Source organism: Brienomyrus brachyistius, chromosome 8, assembly GCF_023856365.1.
Source record: "Brienomyrus brachyistius isolate T26 chromosome 8, BBRACH_0.4, whole genome shotgun sequence".
In the NCBI taxonomy this organism is placed as follows: domain Eukaryota; kingdom Metazoa; phylum Chordata; class Actinopteri; order Osteoglossiformes; family Mormyridae; genus Brienomyrus; species Brienomyrus brachyistius.
In genome coordinates, this window is record NC_064540.1 from 3,251,337 (window position 1) to 3,277,232 (window position 25,896).

Genomic DNA, 25,896 nt, shown 5'->3' on the forward strand with positions numbered 1-25,896 from the left:
ATACTCCTTGACTGGGCACAATTCAGCTGGGGACACTGAGGCTTCCAATAGCCTTTGAATAGAAGATGCCCGACGATGTGATTTCTGTCTCAGAAGACAACACCGCTGGTGTGAGCCTCGGCAGAATAGTCACATGTGCGTGGGCCCTTGAGTAAGGCCCTTAACCCCCCGGCCCAGGGGTGCTGCACGCTGACTGACCCTGTGCAGTAACCCCCAAAGCTTGCTCTCACCTGCATGTGTGTCTCATGGAGAGCAAAAAAGGGGTAAACGAAACGAGAAATTCCCCGCTGGGATTAGTCAGTGTTATACTCTAACCTGCGTCGGTAGCTACCGTTAGTACTCAGCCAAGAAACAAACATTTGAAATTTGGCACGTTATATTTTGGACTAATTAAATTCTGTGAAGCAAACTAAAATCCTGACCTGTGGCTTGCCTTTCCCTCTGGCCAGGAGATGTACCACTGACATTCTGACTTCTGCTAGGAGGACAAAAGATCTCCAGACGTTACCTGTCCGCAGGTCCTCCCGGTCTCACATAGGTCACCACCAGGGGACGGGACTTCTGCCAGTCTTCGTGAGATCCTCCTAAATCACCACGAGAAACATCCACCATCATAACACCATGGCAGCGCAATCAAATCTGCAAGTTGACACGGGCCTTGGGTCGGCCATTTTGGGACACTCATTATACTGCCAGGACACACCTCAGTGATTCAAGTACAAAGAGCCTCCCAGGCTACATTAGATGAGCAGAAAGCGTACGCAGGACATGTCGAGTCAAGATTTACCCATAATTCTTCAACTGGGATGAAAACACTCAGAATAAATGAGGGTGAGGATGATGGACGTGGACACAACAGCTTACCTCTCATCACGAAGCCGAAGCTGTTGCCTTCTTTGTGCAAACATATCTCGATTGTCTTGGAAATGACACCTGAGGTGCTGTCCGGAGCTGGGAGAGGCACAGAGACCGAGAGCTCAACACACTGCTGACAGAAAATAAAAGCAAATCGGCAAGACTGATACATTACTACATTTCAAAAGGTCAGCAAAGTGCAGATATCTTGTTAAATCTTCGTTATTGTGGAAAATGTGACTCAAATACGTCAAATACAGGCATTTTGAAACCAAAGTACAGAAGGAGAATTCTGTCTTATGAGGAGTGGTAATATCTACAAGAATCAAACCAAATTTCATCTGAACACCGTGCGCTTGTCTTTTCAGTAAAAGTACCAAAAATCTGTAGAAATACATGCTACATTAAACAAGGGTGGATCCTTTACTGGATAATAGCAAGTATGCTCTATGGCTGACAGACAGCACATAAATCAAACCTGTTCGCCTGCTCGAACCATTACGTTCTATCTAACGGTGCATTCTAAGAGAATAGGATCTCTTCTTATCAATTTTAAACATACCCGTGACACCTTCCTTTTTTGGAAGTCAGCCATTGTGATCATTTGCAGAAGTTGCACAGAGAGGCACGACTTCAACCTGCCAAGTTCTGGGTCAAAATCCTGACCCATAAATGCAGTGACCTGCAAAGTGTGCGCTAATCTTTACCTGCATCACGTATATAGCTGAATTTTCTCTTTAAGGTCTGGACTGAATAGAGCCTGTAACATCTTAAATGGATGATTAAATCCCAAATAATGAAACCTGTGCTATCACGCACCCACAGGCAAATTTAAAGAAAGGCGATGATTTTACTGATGGATGACGGGGCAAATGATTCGTTGTTATGCAGTCAACACGGAGGAGGACTTGCTACAAGAATCCGTAAGCATGAACACATCTTGTCACATGTTTATAACATGCATTTACCAACTCCAAGCCAGGCCAAAGCGCTGAATACTGTATATCCCAGGCCAAATATCCAACTCTGTACCTGGTGGGGGCAGCTCATACTCCACCTCCAGCATCACCCGCTCGCCGACGTTCTTCAGCAGGCTGATGATCTCGTCATGGCGCAGCTTGGTCAGGTTGATCCCATTGACCGACTTGATGTAGTCTCCCACGTTAAGCTGGTCACTCCTAACACACAGATATGGGCTGTATAGATACAGACTAGCCCACATGTTTGTGACACCTAACTGGCAATTACACATGTGATCCGTCATCTCTGCACTGCTACATTTGTCTTACATTGATCTAATGATCCAATGACTTTCATGCTCAGTCAATCTTGGAGCCATGTTCGCAATTTCATGATTTACTTACGACATACAAATCTATTAATGCATATCCAGTACACATCAGATATTCCATACTCGGCAATTCTGAAACTATTCCAAGCTGGCGGAAATGTGTTGAACAGTCTATATCAGACTTCTTTTGCGGTACACCCTGTTTAATAAAACATTCAAAATTCTTTTTATGCATGCCTACTAGATGCTAGACGTTTAAAGTACATACTGAAAATATATAGTATGTAAGCACTGATGCTGAATTATACTAATGGTACAATTTTAACACAAGTACCTCACCATTTAAGCAAAATAATGCATTGCTCAGCATATAAGTAGCACTCAATAGTCCGTGTGTGTGTGTGTGTGTGTGTGTATTTGTATACATATATAAATCAGAGAAACACTGTTTATGTTTAACTCTCTTCTGGGCCATACAGTTTGGCACAAAACTCACATGTGGGAAAAGAAAAAGTAAAAAATTGATCCAAGCGCTAATTTCAAATAGAGAGATGACTCCTACAAGAGGCTCCATATTCCTGCAAAGAAGTCTGCTGATATGTACAGGGATCTTTCACATTAACCGGTTAAACCGCAGGCAAAAACTATTGGAGAAATAAAAGGGTACGCAGTCAAAGGACTAAACTGCATAAAGCCAGAGAGAGGGAGGCTGACAAAGACTGTGATTATGTCTTTGGGGACGATTCTATTATAGATAAAAGGAGCGACCAGTTACTCCTAGATGGAAATGCAACCAGGACACATGGTTCTACTGTAAGCTGCAGCTCAATATGTACCATAAAGGAGAAAAGCAGAGAAATGGGGCGTTTTCATCTCGCAGCCTTAGTTAGGAAAAAAAAAACTAAACTTGGTCCAAAATGATGGAGATAATAACAGATCAAAGTGGTTGTGGCTCATGAGATCCGGCTGGTGATTTAAGAGTTTCAAAAACACCGGTACTGCAGCCTAGCGATGAACATGTTCTACGGACACAGTAATATGACATTTACATTCATCAGATGCTTTTATGCAAAGCAATGTACATTTTCGAGAAAGCAGTGAGAGCCGGTCCCTGGAACTATTTGGGGTTAATGGCCTTGTTCCAGGGCCCAATAGTGACATCATTCTGCCAACCATGGGATTTGAACTGGCAACCTCCTGATCACAGGCAAGTCCTAACCCACAGAGACCGCACACCGATCATGATTATACATATATAACATATATAACAGAAAAAACTGTAATTCAGAAACATTCATATCAGTTGCAAAATGGGTTGACTGGTACCATGGTGTGGGGGTTCGAGTCCCAGAAGAGCTCCTACTTTAATAGCCTTGTTTCACCTGAATGGCTACAGCAAAATACACAGCTGTAAAAAAACGGGTACAGCTTCATGTTTCTTTGAGTAAAAATGTCTATTACAAATGCAAAACTCGAATTACACACGAACAAACAACTCTTGCTATTACTTCCCAGGAAAGCACACTATGGAAGTATGAAAAGGTGCCACTTCTAACCAAATCAAAATGTCAGTCTCTTGATTCATTTCACTTTGCTTATTTTTTACAGACTTGATATATAAGGGTTCTATATAAGGGTTCTGAAAAGAAATTTACCAGTTCAGCTTGCACAGTTAAGTTTAAAGGACATTATTCATGCTCAGGCGTAAATATATTCACCCTAAATAAGCTGGAATGGTTAGCCTAAGCTACCTCCATTCCAGGGCAGCTTTTACAAGTAGTTAGATCAGGAAAAAAAAAAATGAAATCCCCAAAGGCATTTTCTGCATCATCAGCTGAGCCTTTTGAAAATATTCCCCCTGAAAACCTGCCCTTAAGCATCGCTGAGTAATTCACGGAGCATCCTGCTGTGACTCTCCTAAACACACGTTTCTGTGCTCTGTGTTTCGTGTGTGTGTTTGTTGAGGAGTCACGCCAGTGCCAAGCAGGCACACACACACACACACACACACACACACACACACACACACACACACACATACACGTAGGGTATACCAATCCTTAAGGGGCCCGCTCATTCACTTCTATGCTAACGCTAACTATGACAACCTTAAGCTCCACACACGTTATGTGTCCCCATAAGGATAGGTATACCCGCTCACATGCACACACACACACACACACACACACACACACACACACACACACACACACACAGGTCTGTAACTGTATCTTTGTTGGGACTGTCCATTCATTTCTATGGTGAAAACTCTAATCCAAACATGATGGCCTTAATCCCTACCCAACCCTAACCTTAACCATAAGCAACCAAACAAAATATGAGATTTTTACTTTTTTGATTACATTCACAGATCTTTGTTAGGATCTGAAAAATGGTCCCCACAACAGCAAAATATGCGGATTTTATTACATTGTGGGGGACACACAATCTAACATAAACATAACAGACACACGCGTTTGTATTCATATCTCTGTGGGGACCATCCATTCATTTTTATGGGCATAATCTTAATCCCAACAATGCTAAATTTAACACCTACCCAGCTGCAACCTGAACCATAAGTAATCTAACAACATATACGACTTCTGGCAGTTTTAGTTTTTTGGTTGCAGTCACACATTTTTATAAATTTGCATTTCCCCTTGTGGGAACCTGAAAAAAAAGGTTTCTATCATATAGTGGGGGACATCAGGGGAGGACTGACCTGGCAGCGAGGCCCCCTGGCCGCAGGTTGGAGACGCGGGGCTTGCCGTCCTTATCGGTGCCCCCGGAGATTGTCAGGCCCAGGGTGCTGCCCTCCTTCTTGATCAGCTCCACCACCGTCAGCCCCCGGAGCTCTCCTGCCGAGAAACAAAACCGCAAATGGGGGGAGAAAACAATCAGGAGCCCCTTTAGGATGAGCATTACGCATCTGAAGACACACAACATGATGAAACTGCCTCAAAATATGATGCAGATCTTTGGCAACATCTCTGATGACTGTTTAGGCAATTATGCTACAGGGGGAGACAGAACCGTGTTTTGCCGTGTGCATGTGGAAAATTCACATTTAGTTATAATTATACACGTAGCTCAGAGGAGAAAGATTTTTAAAAAAATCTCTTTTTGTCCCTCTCCAGCATAAATCCTTGTTTATTATTTTAGTCTCAATATTTGATAGGCAGCGACTACAGGGCAGAGATGCTGTGGCTGGTTATACAACCTGGTGTCCTTGTAGCACTTGGGCCAGGATGGTAACTGTCATGTCCTACAATGAGCCCAGATCAGTGCAGGTTTGTTGTGTTAGCACATCTGGGTAGACAGGTGGAGCAACCTGATTCTTACGGGGGTGGGGAGTGGATTACAGGTTGCTTGTTAGTGTGCACTGGAATCATTACTGGAATAAGCAGAATTACAGATAAACTCGAATTGTTAATCTCACTGGAAGCTGTGGAGTTTGCCCGCTATGCGTTTCTGCCATGAAACAGAGCCTACAGAAATGCATAATTTATCATTAGACAGTGACTTGGAGAAAGAAACGATGATAATTGCTGGCTCTGCTCTTTGAGCTCTGCCTACCCCCCCACCCCCCCCCCCCCCTTCGGAACCGCGAAGCTGTTGTGCTGAAAAACGGAACAGTGGGGCAGACATCGCTTGTCCCAGTTTTGGGGGCACGAGGAACATCTAAAAGACCCTGGAGATCACAAGCAAACACAGTGGAAATGCGGGGGGGGGGGGGGGGGGGGTGGGGGGGGGGGGGGAGGTGCCTGCAGGCAAGCTGTTAACTGCTGAAGTCCCCTTTCTTTAATGTGGCACTTTGTGACATGAAGTCACAACTGTAAGAAAATGAATCAAGTTCACAGGCCAGCGAGACTGAGCAAGAAGGACTTATTAACTGGAGTTATTCATAAAAAAAATAAAATGATTAACTGAACATAAAAGTGAAACCTAAGCAGTCAATGAAGAATCATGCTTTATAAATACTCAAGCAAATTAAGGAATAAACAAACATCATATGCACCAGGAAATAAAAAAATAAAATTTTCTTTTAAGCCTTTGATTTCCACATCTGGGGAAACAGATCTGATGACATTTGTCAGTCCTAATCACGTGACATGTTTGTCAGTGAATACGGATAGCATCTTCAGAATCAGGACCATCCTTCATGAACAATGCCATGCAACAGACTGATCTAAAACATCTCACTACATCCTGTATATTACTGCACTGTGATCAAGATACATTATCTGCCTGTATTTTTCATCTGCAGTGCAATAACTCCGAAGAAGAGATAAAATACTCAGGGTCATTCGGCTAACATTAAAATGCTATCAAGATCTAGCACACCTGAAGTCACACAAATTATGACAAAAACAACCAATGCCACATGGGATTTATTCCACAAGGCAAGATTTTTACATTAGCCAGATAACATAAGACAAATGTAAAAATTGTCTGATAGGCATGTCACTTATCTCTCCTCCAATTGGACAGTTTTCATGTTTGGCTTAAGTTATCCAGCTAACTGGGAAATTCTTCAACAGTCTTAAGCTGGCTGGGTTAAAGAATCCTGTCCTTCTATGGATAGATGGCCGAACTACAGCGACTCAAAGGGAAAAGTTGAGCAGGCAGGGTCATGATGAGGACGCCACAACTCGACGCGTGCTTCACGGCGCAGCTGGGGACAGTGAGCTGGCATGGGGATCACACACTTGGATCACACACACACACGGACACACACACACATACACACACACACACACAGATGCAGAGTGACAGTTCTGAGTGTACCTGGGAGACTCTGTCGTCTGGAGGCCAGGGTATTGTCGGTCCCCGCTGAGTCGCGGTTCCCCTTCGAGTACGGGCCTTCATCTAGAGGAGGAAGACGGCATCATTTACCTGCTTTGCTCACCCACCGGGACCATGGAAGCGGACCAATGACAAGAAGAGGCACAAGCGGGCCGAGCCGACTGGTCAGCCATATGTTTGTCGGGGGGGGGGGAGAAAACGCTGGAGATTTTTGGGATGCAAGTCGTCATGGGAAACATTGAGGGGGAATTAAAAACAACGGAAGTACGGCATACAGGTTGTACGTTATAATGCTTAAATAGTGGTTAATGTCGGTTTAATTCAACACAGGAAATGCAAATTAAATTCTACACCCAACTCCAACAACCATATCCCCCCCCCCCCACCCCCGAATTCATTCATTCTTCTTTGAACTTCGGTAGGTTTTTACGACTGTGTGTAACTGAATTTGGATCAAAAACATGGAACATGTACAACATAGGTGAGCTTTTATTCCCCGACCTTAGACTCCATCTATGTACCTGGACTCAAAGACTTACTCCAGGTCAGAGGTTACCAGGCATAGTGGGGGGGGGGTCTTTTACTCCCAAACGATACCCTTTTAGATATCACCACATCACATGCAGGGTGTTAAAGTTGAATGACGTGTTCCGATAGCAAGGCAGTGACTGCTTGCTCCAAGTTTTGCCATCACAGGACTACAGAAAAAGATCCCCTTCGTTCACATATTTGTACTTTGTAGTGTAGCAGGCAAAACCCAAAGACATGGGAAATGAGGACGGCTGCCATGTTGGTCCATCATCAGTGAGGCTTGTGAAAATGAGAGGAAAACAACCAAGTTTACTGCACGATACCTGCTTTTCCGTTTGCTTAACAGAGGCATTTATCATCTCAAAAGCTCTCTGCTGCATTCATCAGGCAGCGGCTGATTTCATGCTCGCATACATTCTTTGCTGATGTATTTGTAACGGGATTGTAATCTAACGGATAAGTATTGGATTAAAAGTTTGGCTATAATCTACTGCGCTCTGTTCCCCTACCGCACAAAACGCCCTTCTGGATGACTGCCTCATCAGCTGAAGCTCAACATGCTGCCACTTTCCAGGAAATTGCTAACCGTCTAATAAATATTGCGTCGACTCCTGCTAAGAACCTTGGAAATGACTCAATATGCTCAACTCAAAAAAAAAAAAAAAAAAAAAAAAAAAAAAAAATGGTTTGCCTTCTCCCAGATGCAGCAGGAACCGCTCATAATAATTCTAATACGATTTATGATCTCAACCTTTTCGGAGAAAAAAAAAACCCAATTACTCCACTCTGCGAAGCAGCCGTGTTCTTTGGGCAGTCAGCCAACTGTGTTCCATGATGGCTCCGTGCCACGTTTGTTTGCTGAGGTGTGAGTCTGAAGTCTAAAGGGGCTTTTGGTCCTAATCTAGAAGTCCGTGCCCTACAGGCATCCGTGATCTTTTGCTGAACACGTATCCCAAGTTCCTCTTCCACCATTCAGCAGTGAAACTATTCTATTTGGGGTCTCACCACTACCAGACTCTTTGGCCGCCCCCTATTTTCTCAGACATAACAACGACAAAAAACTTCAACAGGTGACGGAATGACAGCGTTCCAGGGCCCCTGTGGACCAATGGCTCACCAGCCATTATGGACCTGCTACATCCATCCATCCATCCATTTTCCAAACCGCTTATCCTACTGGGTCGCGGGGGGTCCGGAGCCTATCTCGGAAGCAATGGGCACGAGGCAGGGAACAACCCAGGATGGGGGGCCAGCCCATCGCAGGGCACACTCACACACCATTCACTCACACATGCACACCTACGGGCAATTTAGCAACTCCAATTAGCCTCAGCATGTTTTTGGACTGTGGGGGGAAACCGGAGTACCCGGAGGAAACCCCACGACGACATGGGGAGAACATGCAGACTCCACACACATGTGACCCAGGCAGAGACTCGAACCCGGGTCCCAGAGGTGTGAGGCGACAGTGCTAACCACTGCACCACCATGCCACCCCCGGACCTGCTACATATGTCTGGAAATACTTGATCCTGATTGGTCACTGTGTATTACATTCAAATTACATTCAATAATGCATTTGCAATTAACTAATAGCAATCTACTTGGATAATACTACAGAAAGTGAGAAACAAGCAGCATTAGGGAATTAATAGTAACTTATAGACATATATAGTTTTTTTCCAGTTATATTTTCTCACTGATGTCAGGCAAACTGGCAAACTTATACAGATCGATATTTTACAGAATAATTCCCATACTTTCCTCAAGAGTAATCCTGAGACTAAAAACTAGAAAAGCTCAAATATTGAAAAACTAGCGGAATAAGTTACCTATAGATTCACTCCAAGGCTGGGTGTTTTGATCATGAGGGAACTACTTTGTGAACCTTAAAAATACAGCATCGTTTCTAGGGCCATCATAGCATCTTAAGGTGCCATGATCTGTCCATCCATATGTAATGACAGGGGACTGGGGGTTCTGTGAAGGCCGCTGTCATTGCTTTCATTTGTAGAGCTATTACAACTGATTTCACAAATGGATTCTATTCACAAGGTCCCTAATCTCTTCGAGTTCCGATTTCAATCAATCTTGATTCGATTGATGTTTCAGTTACAATACCGATCTTGTTTGGAAATGAGATGCTCAGAGAACTAATACTGTAAATTTTACAAGGGACCTTCTAACCTTGTGCGTTTTTTTTAAATGTGACCCAAAAGTAAGCAGATTAATTAACTTTTTAATTAACACGACCAATAAATTTTGGATCGGATGTTTTCAGATTGCACATTGGGATGACGTCTCGTTAAACGGTTTGTGGCATTTCCGCGCTGCTTCACCTCCATTTTGCACATCTTACAAATGACTTCGCTTTTGTCCTGTTCTTCACCGTCTTCATATTTCTGAAATCTGAAATAACATCCAGACATCTGCCTTCAGGCTTGACGGTACCTTCAGCGAAGCAGCTCCCACTGTGCATTTTTATCTGATTCTTTCCGTCTGCCAGAACTCGTGGCGCGAGGTGGGTCACGCGAGACTAACAGGGTTAAAGCTCCACACATCCCTGGGGAAAAGGCTACAGACTATAAAAGGCATATATTAAAAAAATCAATCCTGCGATTTTATGGATCGATATTGGATTACATAAATCAAGATCGATTCGAATCAGGAAATTGATTGCATAACCCAGTACTATTCATTTACAGTGAGTCATTTGAAGTGGTACGGTCCGGCTTTTACAGTGGATCAATGTTTCACGCACATGCCCATATTAATTTCACCACCGCTCAGGGCTTTCGGCCACTTACCGACGGCGTGATTATATCACCCTCCTCTCGAGTTTCCTCGGTTTGACGCTGCCCTGCCGGCCCACCTTGGGGCTAATCGTTGCTGACGTAACTCTGGCAGCAGGATCTGCCCAATTGTCACATTCAATACGGCTGCTGTGAACAGAATTGCACCCCCACTTTAACCGATTTTAATCGGTAACCCGATGAATGTTAGATTCTTTCCGACAAAGGTCCCGAGTCCACTCATCATCATTGACCAGATACTGAGCTATTGTTCCCCTAATAATCCATTTACCCCAAGGCGTTTAGAAAACAGCCTCAGAACCAGATAAAAGTGAACAGTCTCAAGAAAATAATAGCCATTTTAGGAAATAACAGTCTATGTTTTTTTCTATATCTATGACCATTGACATTTTAGCTCCTATTCCCACCCACATCCCAGCATGATCTGGCCTGTAGCAGATTTCAGCCTTGGCATATTGACATATCAGCATCTGAGTTATGCAACACAGAAATAATGATTTTGTTCATCTTCACTTCCCTGTTTTCCATGGCAACATTACAAACCATCAGAAAAAATAAAACAATGTATTTTAATTAAAATACTCAGCCCTGATTATTTGAATTTTTTTTTAAGTGGGTAATGTAAGAGGGGGCCATAATTCATGCAGAGGGGCCAACCTTATCATTAGCCAATGACGTGATTTGAATTGGTAAGTTACGGGTGAGGGGGTGTACTCTGGGGGCCAATCTGCTATCAGCTGATGCCAGTGCCCCTGTGACTCCCCCTCTATAGAAGCCTCTAAAAATACTATTAATTTAGAAGTGAATGTATGATTTACATTTTAAGTGCATACCATTTTAAAACGGCAACCATCCTTCGCATGCATCATATTTTCGGTAAAACTAACGACTGCTGTACTACCCATTTTGACCTGAGTTTGGACCCAGCTCGATGTGGCTCAGATAGGCCAACAAACGCGTGTAGTTCTCTTCTAATGCTACCTGTCTGTGTATATAAATACAGCCAGAGCTGCAGACAGCAGTAAGAAATCTGAGCAAAACGCCCCAAACACACGTATTTCATTCAGCGCCGGGGCCCAGATCTGCTGTAGGCCGGGTTCCTCTGTCATTCAGACAGCAAGTCTAAATGTTAATTACCAGGCATTATCTACTGCTACAGCAGCTGGCAGATCAGGCATAGAGTCCGGATTCTAGCATTACGGATATGTACCATGTGTTTAACCCAGTTACACAAAATGGCCAAATAATCACCCATCCTTGTATATAAATATTTAAATCTAGCTCCATTTATCCGACACTTTCATCCAAAGCAACTCACAGTATAGAGGGAAGGGTTGCAATTAATGTGTGGTCCCTTAAACCCATGGCCATTGCATTGGTACTACCATGCTCTACTTGCTAGAGTTACATGTGCTTTAAAAATGAGAGCACAGCTTCCCTTTATGTCATTTTATTTTAAAGGAACGAGAAACGTAGGCAGAACCGTAGCCTTGCACCTCCAGGGATGTGGGTTCCATGTGCGTGGAGGTTGTGTCTCTCAGTGTGAGTGTGGGTTCTGACTGTGGTTTGGTGTCTCCAAAATTACCCATTGTGTGTGATTGTGTGGGTATATGACATCCCACCAAGGGGTGTCCCTGACCTCCTGGAATTACAATAAACCTGAGGTGGTTAACTGGTTATCTAGGGTGGGTGAAAGTTTAGATTAGGTTGAACCTTCCTGTTTTGGGTTGAGAGACATCTGATGGGTGAATGAGTACATACACTAAAAGACCCCCCCCCCCCCCTCCGCTAGGTGTATCGCAACAATTGTAAACACGACATCCAGTAATAACCCCAAGCACATAAGCACAGTCGCTATTTGCTGTATGTCCCATCTTTCACAAGATTCTCACCTGACAGTAAAAGCCCATTTTAGGTACTGACAATGCCCCCCCCCCCCCCCCCCCCCCCCCCCCCCAATCGATTACATCTGCACCTGCCATTCCCGAAATCTTTGTCCAAGGAAAGTTCATCTGAAGTCACTCCAACTAACTGTGCATCGGAAATGGTGTGCTAATCGCCCCGTAATTACAGATAATTAGCAAAGTGTTTAAACACAGATTCGTGACCCAAGGGTCCCTTGAAGTTCTCCGATCGGTTAATTTACTTAACTTTTAGACACTATCCATAAGATTGCAATCTATCATAATTTTTTGTCCCACCTGCTATTTTTTTCCCCCGTCACCACAATTCGACAAACAGATTATCTGTTTAATAACTTTCGTAAATATATGTTTCCACCTGCAGCTACGTGACTTACAAGCCCAGGCATGACTAACCATCTCAATCACCCACATCATCAACCAGTCAGAGGCTTTGCTCACGCGTGTGGGAGAATATTACAGATCACCACTTAGAGCTCAACACAGCAAGCCCTCCTACGTCCCCCGTACAACAAACGGTACAGTGATCAATAGCAGAGGTGAGCCTGAGTTTCGAAATACTGAAACATTTTATTTTTGGAGCCGCCAGAAAGGCTTGTTTGAAGCGTATGATAAAGGTTGACTATATTTTCCCCTAGTAAAACCTTGTTATCTATTTTGCACATGGCAGCAGAAATTCAGGGTCGTAATTGATTACCTGTGTGGTGCACGCTGCTTAGGAGTCTTCCCACCCAACCAACATCTTAATTTTTAATTAAACTGGAAAAGTTTCCATTTAACAGCTTGCAAAAAACAGAAATCATTTTTAACATCTCAGCCTTCAAGTCTACAACAAATGGAGTCAGTATTTTCACTTTATCTGCGTTCATAACAACTCGGAAAGAGCCTTAAGCACCATGATTTAACTGTAAAAGAGTATTAATTATGCTTTTTAAAAATTCTTAAGAGTAATATGGTGGTTTTAGATTGGTATCTTGAGGTAGTGATTAAACCGGAGTGTCTCTGCTTCTCGTATTGATGCAGGACAAAGACTGTTACCCTGCGACACTGCAGAACCAGCCTCCAATAAATATTCCAACCCCCTCCACCCTCCGGCCCCCCAGTGTCCTGCTGCCAACATGAGTATCCACCACTCAGTGCCGAGAGAGAGTGCCTCAATTAATGAAGTTCAAGCCACTGCGGAACGATTTGGAGCAGGCAAAAGCCTTTCAGAAACTATCATAATGCCCAATAAATAATTAAGATGAGATAATGTACAATTTTAATGATGTTTTTCACATTCTCTGCTCCGTGCCTAGAATTAGCTCTAAGCCCTTTTTCATCAGCCCTCCCTGGGCCCGACACACGCAGGAGAAAAAAAAAATGCTGAAAGACCAAAGACACACTATACAATAAACAAATGACATCTCAATTTATGGCTGGTAAAGCTGAAGCAGAGTCTCACGTGACACTGGCTGCGCCATGCGAAGAGCAGTGAAGCAGTGCTTCCATTCCACCATGGGGACGCGGATGATCCAGCTGTATCGAAGATGAGTTGTTTACAGTTTACTCTAAGACGCTCGGATGTGTTTCATATCTCCTCTGTTCAGGCGTATACCCTAAAATCTTTCTATTTTTCTTTTACAAATTTCACTCCCAAGGAGGAACTAAGTCTAGCACCCTTTTGCAAAAAAATGCATAGATACGGATGTGAGGAAACGTCAAAAAGACCAAGTTTGTAATTATATCTTTGTGGGGACTCTCCATTCATTTATATAGGGAAAACTCTAATCCCAACATGGCAACCTTAACCCCTACCCAGCCCTAACCTTAACCATAAGTAATGAAACTAAATATGAGACTTTTGGCATTTTTACTTTTTTGCATTCACGGCACTTCGTCAAAATAACAGGTTTTTATCACATTGTGGTTGACATTTGGTCCCCAGGATGTAATATAAACATAATCCACACACAGACACACACACACAGATACAGCTCAGGGAAAAATTAAAAGACCACAGGAAAATGTTTCACTCAATTCTCATTTTCTTGGTGTGCATCTGTGAATATATATATATATTTTTTTTGTTAACTGCAGCCTGGTTCTTCTCTGTTCCTCATTAATGAAGCGCTTCTTCCTTGGTTTATGGAACTTCAGTCCTGCTTCTACGAGCCTGATACAATCTATCATATAGCCGTGCACTTCATACCACTTAGTGTTTCCCATTCCTTTTGAAGGTCACTTGAAGACATCATCTGATTCATGAGAATCTGTCGGATAAGTTAACGGGCATCTCTGGCATTAGAAAGTCACTACCACCCTTCACCCGGCTGGGGCTGGTATCCAGTCATTCCCAGTGTCTCCTGCTTCACCTTGTTCTGGTGCCATGTTGTCTTAGAAATTTTGAAGCTTAAAGCATGCTGTTGCTCAGCGTAGCCTTCTGGATTAAACCAGGTTTTAAAAATGCTGTCTGAGGAGGGAAAACAAATGATCCGCCAACAGGGTTGTTGGGTGGATCGTCAATGAAAGATATGAACGAAGGCTCTCCCGTCTGGATCAAACCAAAAAAAAGGGCTACAAAGGCAGAAATGGCAGATAATTTTAACGGTGGTTATGGAGTCACGACATACGGTTCATCGAGCCCTGCAGCATATGGTGCTATGTACCTGGCTGTCCATACAACCCAATAGAAGATGAGATTCATTAGCATAGGTGACCTTTCATTGTTCCAATAACCAGGTCCAACACTGTCCGTTGTAGGTGCCTTCGACAGTTATCATTAGCTTCCATTAAATTTTTTCGCTGTTTATCGGTTTAGAGCATTCAATTAATCTTTGGAGTTAGCAGATGAATGGTTATCTAAACTAACGTTTCGGTTAGTTGTGCCCACCACTGCATAACAAATCATGAAAACTGTCTGCCATTAGCAGTCTACCCAGTTGTCTGGCCATAATGATTTGGCCCTTTCGAAGTTCCTCAGGTTTTCACCCCTCTCCATTTCTTCTACCGTCAACATGTTGAATACAAGAACCAAACGTTAGCTTATCACCTAATATATCCCAGACACACTGACACACACTGCTATATTTTATGAGACAATCAAAATTATCGGCTTCATGTGGGGGGTGGTGATAACATTTTGGCTCATCATGTATATATCTTGAACAGAGCTATAGTTTGCTTTCAAAAATATGTCAGAATTTTACAATCTTCAAAGGTTCATCTCTACGATGGAAACTGGGGGGAACTCTGTCCTAAAAAAAGAGCCATTGTTAATTTTGATGCAGATGTTTATTTCTTAATGGAACGTGGTAGCTGTTGGTAGATTTGTCAACAGTGAAGTGCAAAGATCATTTACCAAGTACCTGATACAGCATTCGATTTGATCTGGGTCTTGTCCATCTATCCATCACTGCTTATTCAGTAGACAGTGATAGTGGCCCAAAACTATATCCTAGCAATCTAAAGGCCAGTCACTGACACGCTATGGAGAATACCCCTTCATCAAATTTGGGTTTTTGGACTGTGGGAGGAAACTGGACAACCCAGAAAACCCAAAGAAACAGAAAGGAAGCATGCGAACTGTAAACACACAGCACTGCGGCCGACAATCGAATCCACAACCCTGGAGGTAGGAGGCAACAGACCTACATGAGATGGCACCGCACTGCCCATTTATTGATCAGTGAAACACAATAAAGCATCATTGAAATTCAGCTTTGCAGAGCTAACAAGGTAAATAAAGTCAGATGATGTTCACTCAGTAGAAACTTGAACAATCCTGCACTGGTTGTCCAGGGTTTTTCCACGACTTCATTGTGAAGCTTATAAATTAATGACATAATTGTCAGTTCCAGCCCATTAAATGGTAAACTAATTTAAACACGCAGTTACTTAGTGGATCAATAAATTATTATAGAAATCCACTTAAGCACATTCCGGGCCCACTCAAAAGTATTTGTCAAAGCAATCTTTAGCATCGCTGGGCTAGCAAAGAAGCCAGTGCAACCACTTCACAAGAGACATTAAAGCAGGGCTCTCCGAGATAACCCACTGAGTCAGAACATCACAGTAGAGGACTCAGTCATCTCCTCGCAGCCTATCGTGTGTATTCAGCAGGAGCCCAGGACCATCAGAACAGAAGGATGGATGACTCTGACTCAGTGTCCCTCTGACTATATGGTCTGCCCTGTGGATGGTGGTGACCTATCCTAGATAATGTCCTTCCAGGCTCCAAAGAAATACAGGCTGGAGATCAACGTACAAGATAGTGGGGCTGGCTTTAATGCACTGATACTGCTTTCCTAAACGAACAAATCGACGGCAGACATGAAAATTGAGTCCCACATCGACAGAGATGTACCCAAAAACGCCGATCTCTGTAGATGTACTCTAATTTCAATAGAACACCAAACTCTCTACCAAGACTCACACAACCTGCTAAGCTCTTGCGTTGCCTCACGTCTCTTTGTTGAACACAGTCCTACAAATGAATAACCTTTGGTGTTATATTGGTATCAGTCTGAGACCATTACCCTTAGTAGGGGAGCCTCACATGCAGCCCTACTGGTTGGGCCATCTGATCAAAACATAGCTACAGCTGCCCCCTGGGGACTATTGCTACAGCTGCAATGGCTCTAAATCTCGACAGAGCACATGGATCCGTCTGCATCCCAACTGTAACACGATACACATGGAAGGCCCCACACTTTGAATGTAGGCTTTTTATAGTAGCCCTGATTTACGAATATCACTGTACACAGAAACACAGGCGAAAGTGCTGTTATAATGCAAAGTCGTATCTCCGGAAAAAAGGGGCATCGGTGAGACACCTAAACATTAATCTTGAGGACTGAACTTGAAGAATGGAACTGTAGGTTAAAGGGAAGCAGGTATTGATTTTTCAAAGTAATTTTTAAGATACGATTCCCACAAACAGTGGTGGCAAAGAGGCAGTATAATTTTTGCAGAAATCGCACCCCTCTTTTCTGAAATCATTCCCTCTTATCTAAATGCTTTTTGCAGCTTATCTCGAAAACACTGAAATATCTGTTGCTGATTATGCAAATGTGAGAAGCTTTGAAAAATCCACAATAATTAAAAGTGCAAGGAATTGTGCTTAAAAAGTCCATAATTATATTTTCTATTTTCCTCTTTTGTTGTAATCTCAAAATAGACTGGGAAAATAACCGGGAGCATCAGAAAACAACCTGCAATTAGTTCAATAATTACTTGCAAATTGCTAGTTCTATAGACCCAAAATTATTCCCCGAATGCTACACAAAGAATGAATATATAGAACTTTCCAGAACATTCTCATGGACACGAAGTATGAACCTGTCTCCTATAGCAGAAATAGCAGACGAATACGGACAGATGTTGAAAAAAGAAAAGATAAAAGACTGATAAAGGGATGAAAGATATGAAGGAGATATCAAATATGGAAGACGACTGGTCTGGGTTTATAAATAATAAATATGTAAAGATATACGCTAAGTTTTCATTTTCATGGTTGGTGGAGGTGGTAACGGCAGTGGGGCTACCAACTGGGACAAATAGTTAGGTGAATCTCGACCTGGTTGTGTAATAATCACCGAGAAAAGGCATTGCGTTACTAGAGGCGCCTATGGGGATTACAAGCAAAATGCGCTGCTCATTTTGGTACATTTTTCTCTAAAACAGAGCGAAAGCAGAACAGTAAAGGCGTTAAACCATCGTTTGAAGTGCACGCTTCCATTCCTCAATGCCCCTAAAACATGAAAGTCATTTTAATTCGTGCTGGACTGTTGCTGTATTTCAATTTTCCACCAGCAAGCGTAAACTTGGAGTTACTTTAAGCACTACACATTACTGAAACGGAGCTACTAAACAGTACAAAATCTCCCACATGGCTTACTTTCAATACATAGAGGAAAAATTAAACTAAGAGTTTTAATATGAAATAGTTTATTTAAGTATATATCTGTTTTAATTATGCATTGCGCTAAAAGCAGCTGCTAGTCTTGAGCATTTTTACGAGTGTATTATATATTCGTAATAAGCAAAAAATGCAAATGAGGAAAAGAGAAAGATGTTAATATAGTCGTGGCCTAGATATGGGAATAGTAATTTACTCTTCAATATAAACAAATAATAAATGGTTGCAATTTATAAATATTTAAAGCACAAATACGAAGGGTTTACCGATACACCGATTAATATAGTAGGCCTAACATAGGAGTTATTACGGAATATTTATGGATGTGGAGTATGGCATGAATATAAGAAATGCACCGCATGGGATTTGAAATACATTATACGGCGTTGGTATGTGTGTGTGTGCGCGCGCGCGTGTGTGATACATCAGTTTATAATCCCACGTGTGTTAGGGGTAATAAAACTTGCTGGATTTCTCGAAGGCGCCTAAGCACCCGCTTTAATGCCAAACGCGTTCCCGGGAAGCGGCGGAGCCAGTCCTTGTCAACCCGCCGTTACCCAGCGCCTCCCCTCCCAGCAGCAGTGCGCGTCCCCACCGGGAGCGCATTACTTCGCCCGGCGTAGCGTGACTTCAGCTTCTGCTCAACTACCGAATGACTGCGCGTTCGCCTTAAAACAACCAGCGGATTTAACGCTTTGCAACTGGGGCTTCGGAGAGGTGGGAAAAATGCGGCGATTACTATCATCGCATACGCGACCATTTCACCAAACCATCTAGGGCTCTAGGCAAAATCGAGTAACTTACCCCCTCCGAAAAGCACATGTGCGCCTGGTTTTCTAATCAAATGACTCAATGAAAAGGACAACTTAGCCAAAAATTAATAGCAACCTACATATATAAGAGTTTTAGGTACCTAAGCAAACTAAACCACCAGGTTAGAACAAATATTCATGCTATACTTTTGATATGGACAGCCTTCATCAGTGTGTGACTAGGCACCAGCACTTTGATGATCCTGTTGTCTTAGAAGAAGGATGCTGTTAGGAACTAGCGCCAAAAATGCCAAATTGGCATCTTTTGGTCTCTCAAACATACAGCAAACAAAAGAAGTCATCCAAATGCAGGTAACTGCAGCAATTGTAGTTGCAATACACCATGGTGACGCACTCGTACCTATAGCAAGAACGTTAGCCAGTCTTACCAAAGTTATTCTTCACATCCCTCCTGAGACCACAGAGCATGCTGACTTGCCGTCTTGTGAGACCATCCAGCAACAGGCAGACCTCAGCTCCGCTTGGTACGGTCCCACCTTCTCACCAGCGCACAGCTCAGCTGCTCTGCACCAGCTGACGCCTCGACTGAAACTGCGGTGGCTCGTATCTCATCGGTCTGGCTCGAGGGAAACTAGAACATCTCTTTTCTCTTTACCTTCCTCTACTGCAAAATGGCCATTTGGACTGCAAATTCAGAAAAGCGGCAGTTCCCAAGAGAAAAAAAATTTTAAATCACCCAAAGAAAACCCTCCTGTTTTATACAAAACTGGCAGAATTCACAACCTCCAAAGGTAATTGAATAATACGCTCCACCAGCTATTCTTCAGCAGCAGGTGGCTTTGTAAAGAATGAAGCACCTCACTTCAAAACGCAAGAAGCTGTAGTTTTATGCTTTTCCAGTATCTTCGTCAAGTTTTATATCCTCTTTACAAAAGCTGCCCTGACCCTGCGAGAAGCGTTTGTCTGTTTTTTCCTTCCCAGCACATACTTCCTCTGAGAAAGAGAAACAAAGAGGTTTTCTCCCTCCCTCTCTCCCTGCCCGCTCTCCCGGCTCCCTGCAGCCCCTTTTACAGGTACTGTTCCCCAACCTCCCAGCTCTGTAGCATTCAATCCTCCTAGTGCCAGAATAAATACCCTCTCTCTCTCACACAGACATGTACACCCACACACAAATTACACAGTTTAACCTACAGCGTCTCACTCTGCTGGTAAAGCATGACAATGCAATCACCCCCCCCCCCCCCCCATGGTTCTCCATTACTCAGAGGGGGCCCAGGCGGCAGCCCTGCCCCTATGACAAACCTCGCCCATGACTTGTTGCCTGTCTCTCTGCCCCGGGAGGGTCATGGTTGGCTATATCAATTAATCATGGATTTGCCATGAATTGTTGGGGGGGGGGGGGGGGGGGTTCAGAAATGCCACAGAACACGAGGGCTCAGGTTTTGTAAGACGCTCGTTTGCAGACCGGTGCCTATTTCAGGTCAAGCTAAGTGGATCTGGCCACGTCTAATCTCGTGCAAAGTCTTCAGCTTCTTGAGGAAAATCAATGAGAGCTCTGCTAAAAACATGGACCAATATTATACGAAAAATAAAACATTTAAACTTTTCCTTTAACACTAAAATATGGGATTGTTACATCATTATGGAGACAAAGCACGCTTCCGTTAACGTTGTACTTGTGCCTGCACAGTTAAATAATAATTTGCCTACAGATGGGGTATTTCTCTTGATTTATGTCTGTTAGAGATGGAAATTGATACCTAAAGGATTTTACCTTATATCATGGCGTTAAACTATCTCCAAGTTAATTTAAATCATCAGCAACATCCCCACAACCCTATACTGGATCAGAGGGTGGAGCATAAATAACATGATATATATTATAATATTTTGCTACTTAACAATCAGGCAAAAGCATCCAAAGAAGTTTATTGCCAGTAAACCCCCGTGCTGTGGTTAGAGTCAGCATCTCTGGTCGCTGAACAGGGCATACCTGTAGTAAATATCGCACCTTTTCACTCTAACGCACATCCACCACCCTTTGTCACAAGGTCAGGAAGGTAAGATTACCAAAACAGATCTCAAACTCCTGCTTCATAGATCTGTGGAACTCCAAGAGAACCTTGCTAGCAAAGCACTCTGGGACACCGGGACATCTCAAACGTTGCTGTCTGTCAGCAGCTCCCTCATTTTACATATAATGGCCTTTTCTATACTTACCAGTTTCAAATATAGAGACTGCTTAAAGGATTGAAGCCTTAAGCCACTGCACTAAGTGAGGAATCATTTAGGGTAGGTGGGTGTAACGTTTGGTGGGATTAACGCAATTAAGCGTGTAACATGATAATCGGGATGCCTAGCACATCTGCTTTCCTATTTCTGTCCGCTGCTGAACGCACCTTAAGTAATTCAGTTCAATTTATTTTTATATAGCGCCTTTCACAACAGAGTTGTGCCAAAGCACTTTACGTGGAGGTGATGTGATGATACATTAAACATCATTAGAGAGAGTAATACAAAACGGAAAAAAAGAAATTAAATAAAGAAAGACAGATGACAACGGAGGAGAGGAACCAAAAACTCACAAATAAAGAGAAAAAAAACTTCTGGGGGTGTAAGGTCAACTGGCTGCCCACCCCCCCTGGGCATACAGTGCTAACATTACTGGACACAGAAAAGAGTGGACTTGCTTGCTAAAAGGTAGGTATATATGTAAGTTCAACAACATCCAGTCAATTTTGAAAAACACAAGGTACTCGTATTAATGTGATGGAAGGCCTGCTTTTGGGTGACTACCCCAGACATAAATGACACAGGAGGAGTGAGGTAGAGAGAGAGAGAGAGAGAGAGAGAGTGCTCTGTGGCCATTTGGGAGGGTTCTGTGGGAACGACTCAACTTTTAACGGTCAATTGTTTACTACAGCAGTCAGGATAATGAACTCGGAAGCCTGGTCTAACGAGGTGTAAACACTAATCTCAGCTGAAACGTCAGCCTTCATAAAGCATAGGAAAAGAAAATCCTGACAAATCAATAATTTATGTTGTCCCCTATTTTTACTGGCCTCCCCCAAAAATGTTCATAATTTGACATGTTAATTTGCTTCTAGTAACAGGCACGACAATGGGGGCACCTCAACAGTATGCAAAAACGGACTAGGTCCTTTCATCACATTTCTTCAATATATTCATACACACGAAACTGAGAGTTGGTCACATAAATCCTGACATCCATGAATGAATTATTCCCACGTTAGTTTAAGCTGAGTATACCTTGACACCGTAAACCGTGGAATGTAGGAATTTAATCTTGGTTCCCACCTTCATTACAGAATCAATATGCAAAAATATATTCGACAGACTATTCTCTATAACAATATTCGGTAACGCTTTACATTAACTGCACCTTCATGATGCTTTTATATTGCATTCATAAAGCGTTCAGTACGCCTTCATAATGTATTCATTAAGTATTCATAAAACATTCATAAACATTATGTATGTATACCTTAACATCCTAACATCCCTTAACAGCTGTAATATACATTAATAACAAACATTATATTATAATATTAACAAACATAATTGTATAATCATATAATGTTTGTTATAAATGCATATCAAATGCTTATGAATGTTCTATGAATGCATTATGAAAGTGAATTTAATGTAAAGCATTACTGAATATTCATTATAAGACTCATTATAAGATGTTTTTTCTCGAAAGAAACATGTTTCATTGTGCCGTTCAAACAAAAGCAGGATGCCACCAGTCGTACTGTAACATAGGAGAGGTGAGGAATGAAATGGTGAGTTACTGCAAAAATAATCAGGCATCTGCTGCAGATTAGTGCTTTAGCTTTTTACAGCGTTACAGAAAGATGACAGAAAGGTGAGATACTGTAAAAGATGGTGGAATTTTGGGGGCGAATGCTGGTATCGACTGTTATTGAACCATCTGATGACAGAGCAAAGCCAGCTTCTGAGAAGATACATAACCCCGCAGAATCGACGTGGCAGGTGTGGAGGACACTGGCTAAATCCTGATGCAATGCTTATGAAATTCACCGTGTTTTAAAGCACATTTAGAGGCTTAAATGGCCATTGAGTCCAGAGGCAAGTGCTAAGGGTGACGTTACTGAATACGAATGGCAGCTTTGACTTCATTATTAAAGATAAAATTGCTATTCACTTGGAAAAGTAGCACAGCTACTTTTCGCTACCAAATCATGTGTTTACATTTACAAGGGTGCCACTTTACAATGAGGCTACCCATATAAAGGGCTTATGAATGGTTTATAATCTGGTTATTAATTAGGTTGTAACACTGTGAATTATAAATAGACAATTTTAAACAAGTTATAACACTGTTTTCTTTTTATTATTGAGTTACCATTTACAAGTGGCAAAAGGGAGCCTTATTGTGAAGTAGTACCTTCACAATTAATACATAGATGGATGGCACAGTGGTGCAGTGCTTAACACTGTTACTGTGTGTGTGGAGTTGGCATGTTCCCCCCCCGTGCTGATGTGGGGCTTCCTCTGAGTACGCTGGTGTCCCCCCCCCCCACACTCCAAAGACATGCTGAAGTTCATTAGAATTGCCTGTGTGTGTGTGTGTGTGTGTGTGTGTGTGTGTGTGTGTGCCCTGCGATGGGTTGGTGCCGCATCCTGGGTTGTTGCCTGATTTGCACCTGTACCCTCCAGATCCACCATGAGCCCGCAAAGGACTTTTTTGTAACAGACTTATATAGTTCAAGAATGGAACTGTAATGCGTGAAACAGCATAACCATGATACACCATGATACTGTACCTTGGGTATACCGCAGTATTTTCAGTTGGCAAAGATTTCACCACGATTATATAACACCGGGATAGTTATGCTCCTGAAAATGCCATCAAAATGCTGTATACTGCCGTATAATGTGTAGGAAATATGATATGTGAAAATTTACATGGCGCCTAAACTTAATCTTAGCTTCATGTTCTAAACAGAATGCTTTGGTCAGAATCACCCCTCTGTAGCCACTGGACCCGGGACGCACAGACGATACACACACACACACTCACACCCAGAGTTTTTATTCGATAGACGGAATACATGCCAGGAGCTGAAGTAGGGATTCTTGCAGGGAGTGCTGCAAACAGCGAATTAGTTTTGCATTAATGATAAAATGCCATAATCCTCTTTTACTGTTATTATCCTGTTAAGCTTGCGTTTGCTGGTCGTCTCAGGAGCTGTTTCCCTGAGGGTGTTGTTAAAAAAAAAAAAAAAAAAACTCATATTAGGGTGACTCCAATATAAATATGACTATGCCCTTTTATACACCCCTGTGCTTGGAAGGAGCTCAAGCCAGAGCAGCTGTAAAATAACAAAGCAGCAATCTGCTCTTTGCATAACAGAAGCTTCACTTTCGGATGAGGCAGAGAGGTTCATTTCTGAGGTCAGTCTCTTCAAATTAATTCCAGTGCAGGGCACTGTATGAGAATGATAGAGGTTGAAAAAAAGAAAATCAGTTGTAATCATGCCATCCTTGTTCTGAAACCCGTTTTTAAACCTGTTTTCACACAGACCTGTACTCATATCTTTGTGGGGACCGTCCATTCATGTCTATGGGTAAAACCCTAATTCCAACAATGATAACCATAACTGCTTTTCAGCCGTAACCTTATCTATAAGTAACCAAGTCTTTTCTCACGTAGTTTCTTGATTGCAGTTTCTCCTTTTGGGGACAGAAAAAATGCCCCCCCCACAGTATCAAAATAACAGGTTGTATGTGGTGTATATCTGACCCACACACAGACACACACACACCCCCACCACCATCTGATCTGCGCCCACAGGATTGGAAGGAACATGACCAATGGCAGCTAGGTTAACCAAATTTTGGGCCGGGCCTGGATATACAGACCTAGTTGCACTGCTAGTGTGGACCAGCGGCTTCTACAGTTATTGATATGGCCTCAGGTCTCCACGGATCAATCCCAGAAGACATAGCCAGTGATTTGGTTCCTCTAACCAAAGTCTGTGATTGTGAGCTTTTGTTACCCTTGCCTTGTACCCTGTGCATCCTCGAATCGCACCCAGGCCACCCCCATGACCCTGGACTGGATTAGTGGTCAAAAGATGGATGGAGATAAATGATAAGAATTCATACAAGCTTGTCAGTAGTTTGTCAGATGTTAGAGAACATGTATGGATCACTGCCTTCCTGGCTGATCACTTCTATGCTGAATACAGGTGTATAGGCAGGTGTAATTCTAACAATAGTGGTCAAGTATCAAAATGTTCAGACATGCGCTACATTTCATTCCGATATTAAGTGTAATTAGACTGACCCTGCAATCGAATGCAGGAGAAACAGGACTTTTGCTGGAGTAAGATCATTTGAGAGTTCTTGTCCTGAATACTCAATTGATTTCAAAAGCACTGCATATATTAGACCATGACTAATTAATTCCAAGGGGGGTGGGGGGGTAAGGACAGGGGCAGTGGATCAGTGATATAAGATATTTTAGCCTTGTGCTTGGCACTGGGCGAGAGGGCTGCCTGTCCCACTCTAACATCTGCCGAGGAGTAATGATCACTATGATTCCCTATGCAAATTTAAGCCTCTGATGCTACAATTTTTTTATGTCTCTCTCTCTTTAAAAAAAAAAAACCTAATTACTGAATCCGTTACACCATAAAAACATAAGTTTCTATCTATTATAATATGTTTGCCATAATCTAAAGTTTATCATTTACATTTATAGCACTGTCTCCTGGATAAGCTGTTAAGGAAGCTGGATGAATGGACAGATGTATGGATGGATGGATCATACAAGAATCTATATGACTATATATATATACACTGCGGCCATGACTCATAACCAGTAAAAATTAAATTTGACTTATGAGAAGAATGCACAGTGGAGCATAAAAATTGGATTACCCTGTTCTCCATTTAGATTTAAATGTAAATTCCCGCATCCAGCCAACATGCACACATATAAAGCAAGTCA

General features: G+C 42.6%; 1 protein-coding gene across 5 annotated transcripts in view; it reads right to left on the bottom strand.

Moving 5' to 3' along the window:
- Positions 1-25,896, bottom strand: part of grip2b (glutamate receptor interacting protein 2b) — a 107,051-nt gene that overhangs the window by 34,666 nt on the left and 46,489 nt on the right. For 4 of the 5 annotated variants that reach the window (XM_049023865.1, XM_049023864.1, XM_049023866.1 and 1 more), the window contains exons 2-6: positions 6,938-7,018; positions 4,872-5,007; positions 1,888-2,033; positions 865-951; positions 509-584 (exon numbers count right to left, since the gene is read on the bottom strand). In XM_049023865.1, the coding sequence (XP_048879822.1) occupies positions 509-584; positions 865-951; positions 1,888-2,033; positions 4,872-5,007; positions 6,938-7,018 (526 nt within the window). Of the gene's footprint in view, positions 1-508; positions 585-864; positions 952-1,887; positions 2,034-4,871; positions 5,008-6,937; positions 7,019-19,321; positions 19,422-25,896 lie in introns of those variants that run through there. The other variant, XM_049023868.1, reaches the window with a different exon arrangement.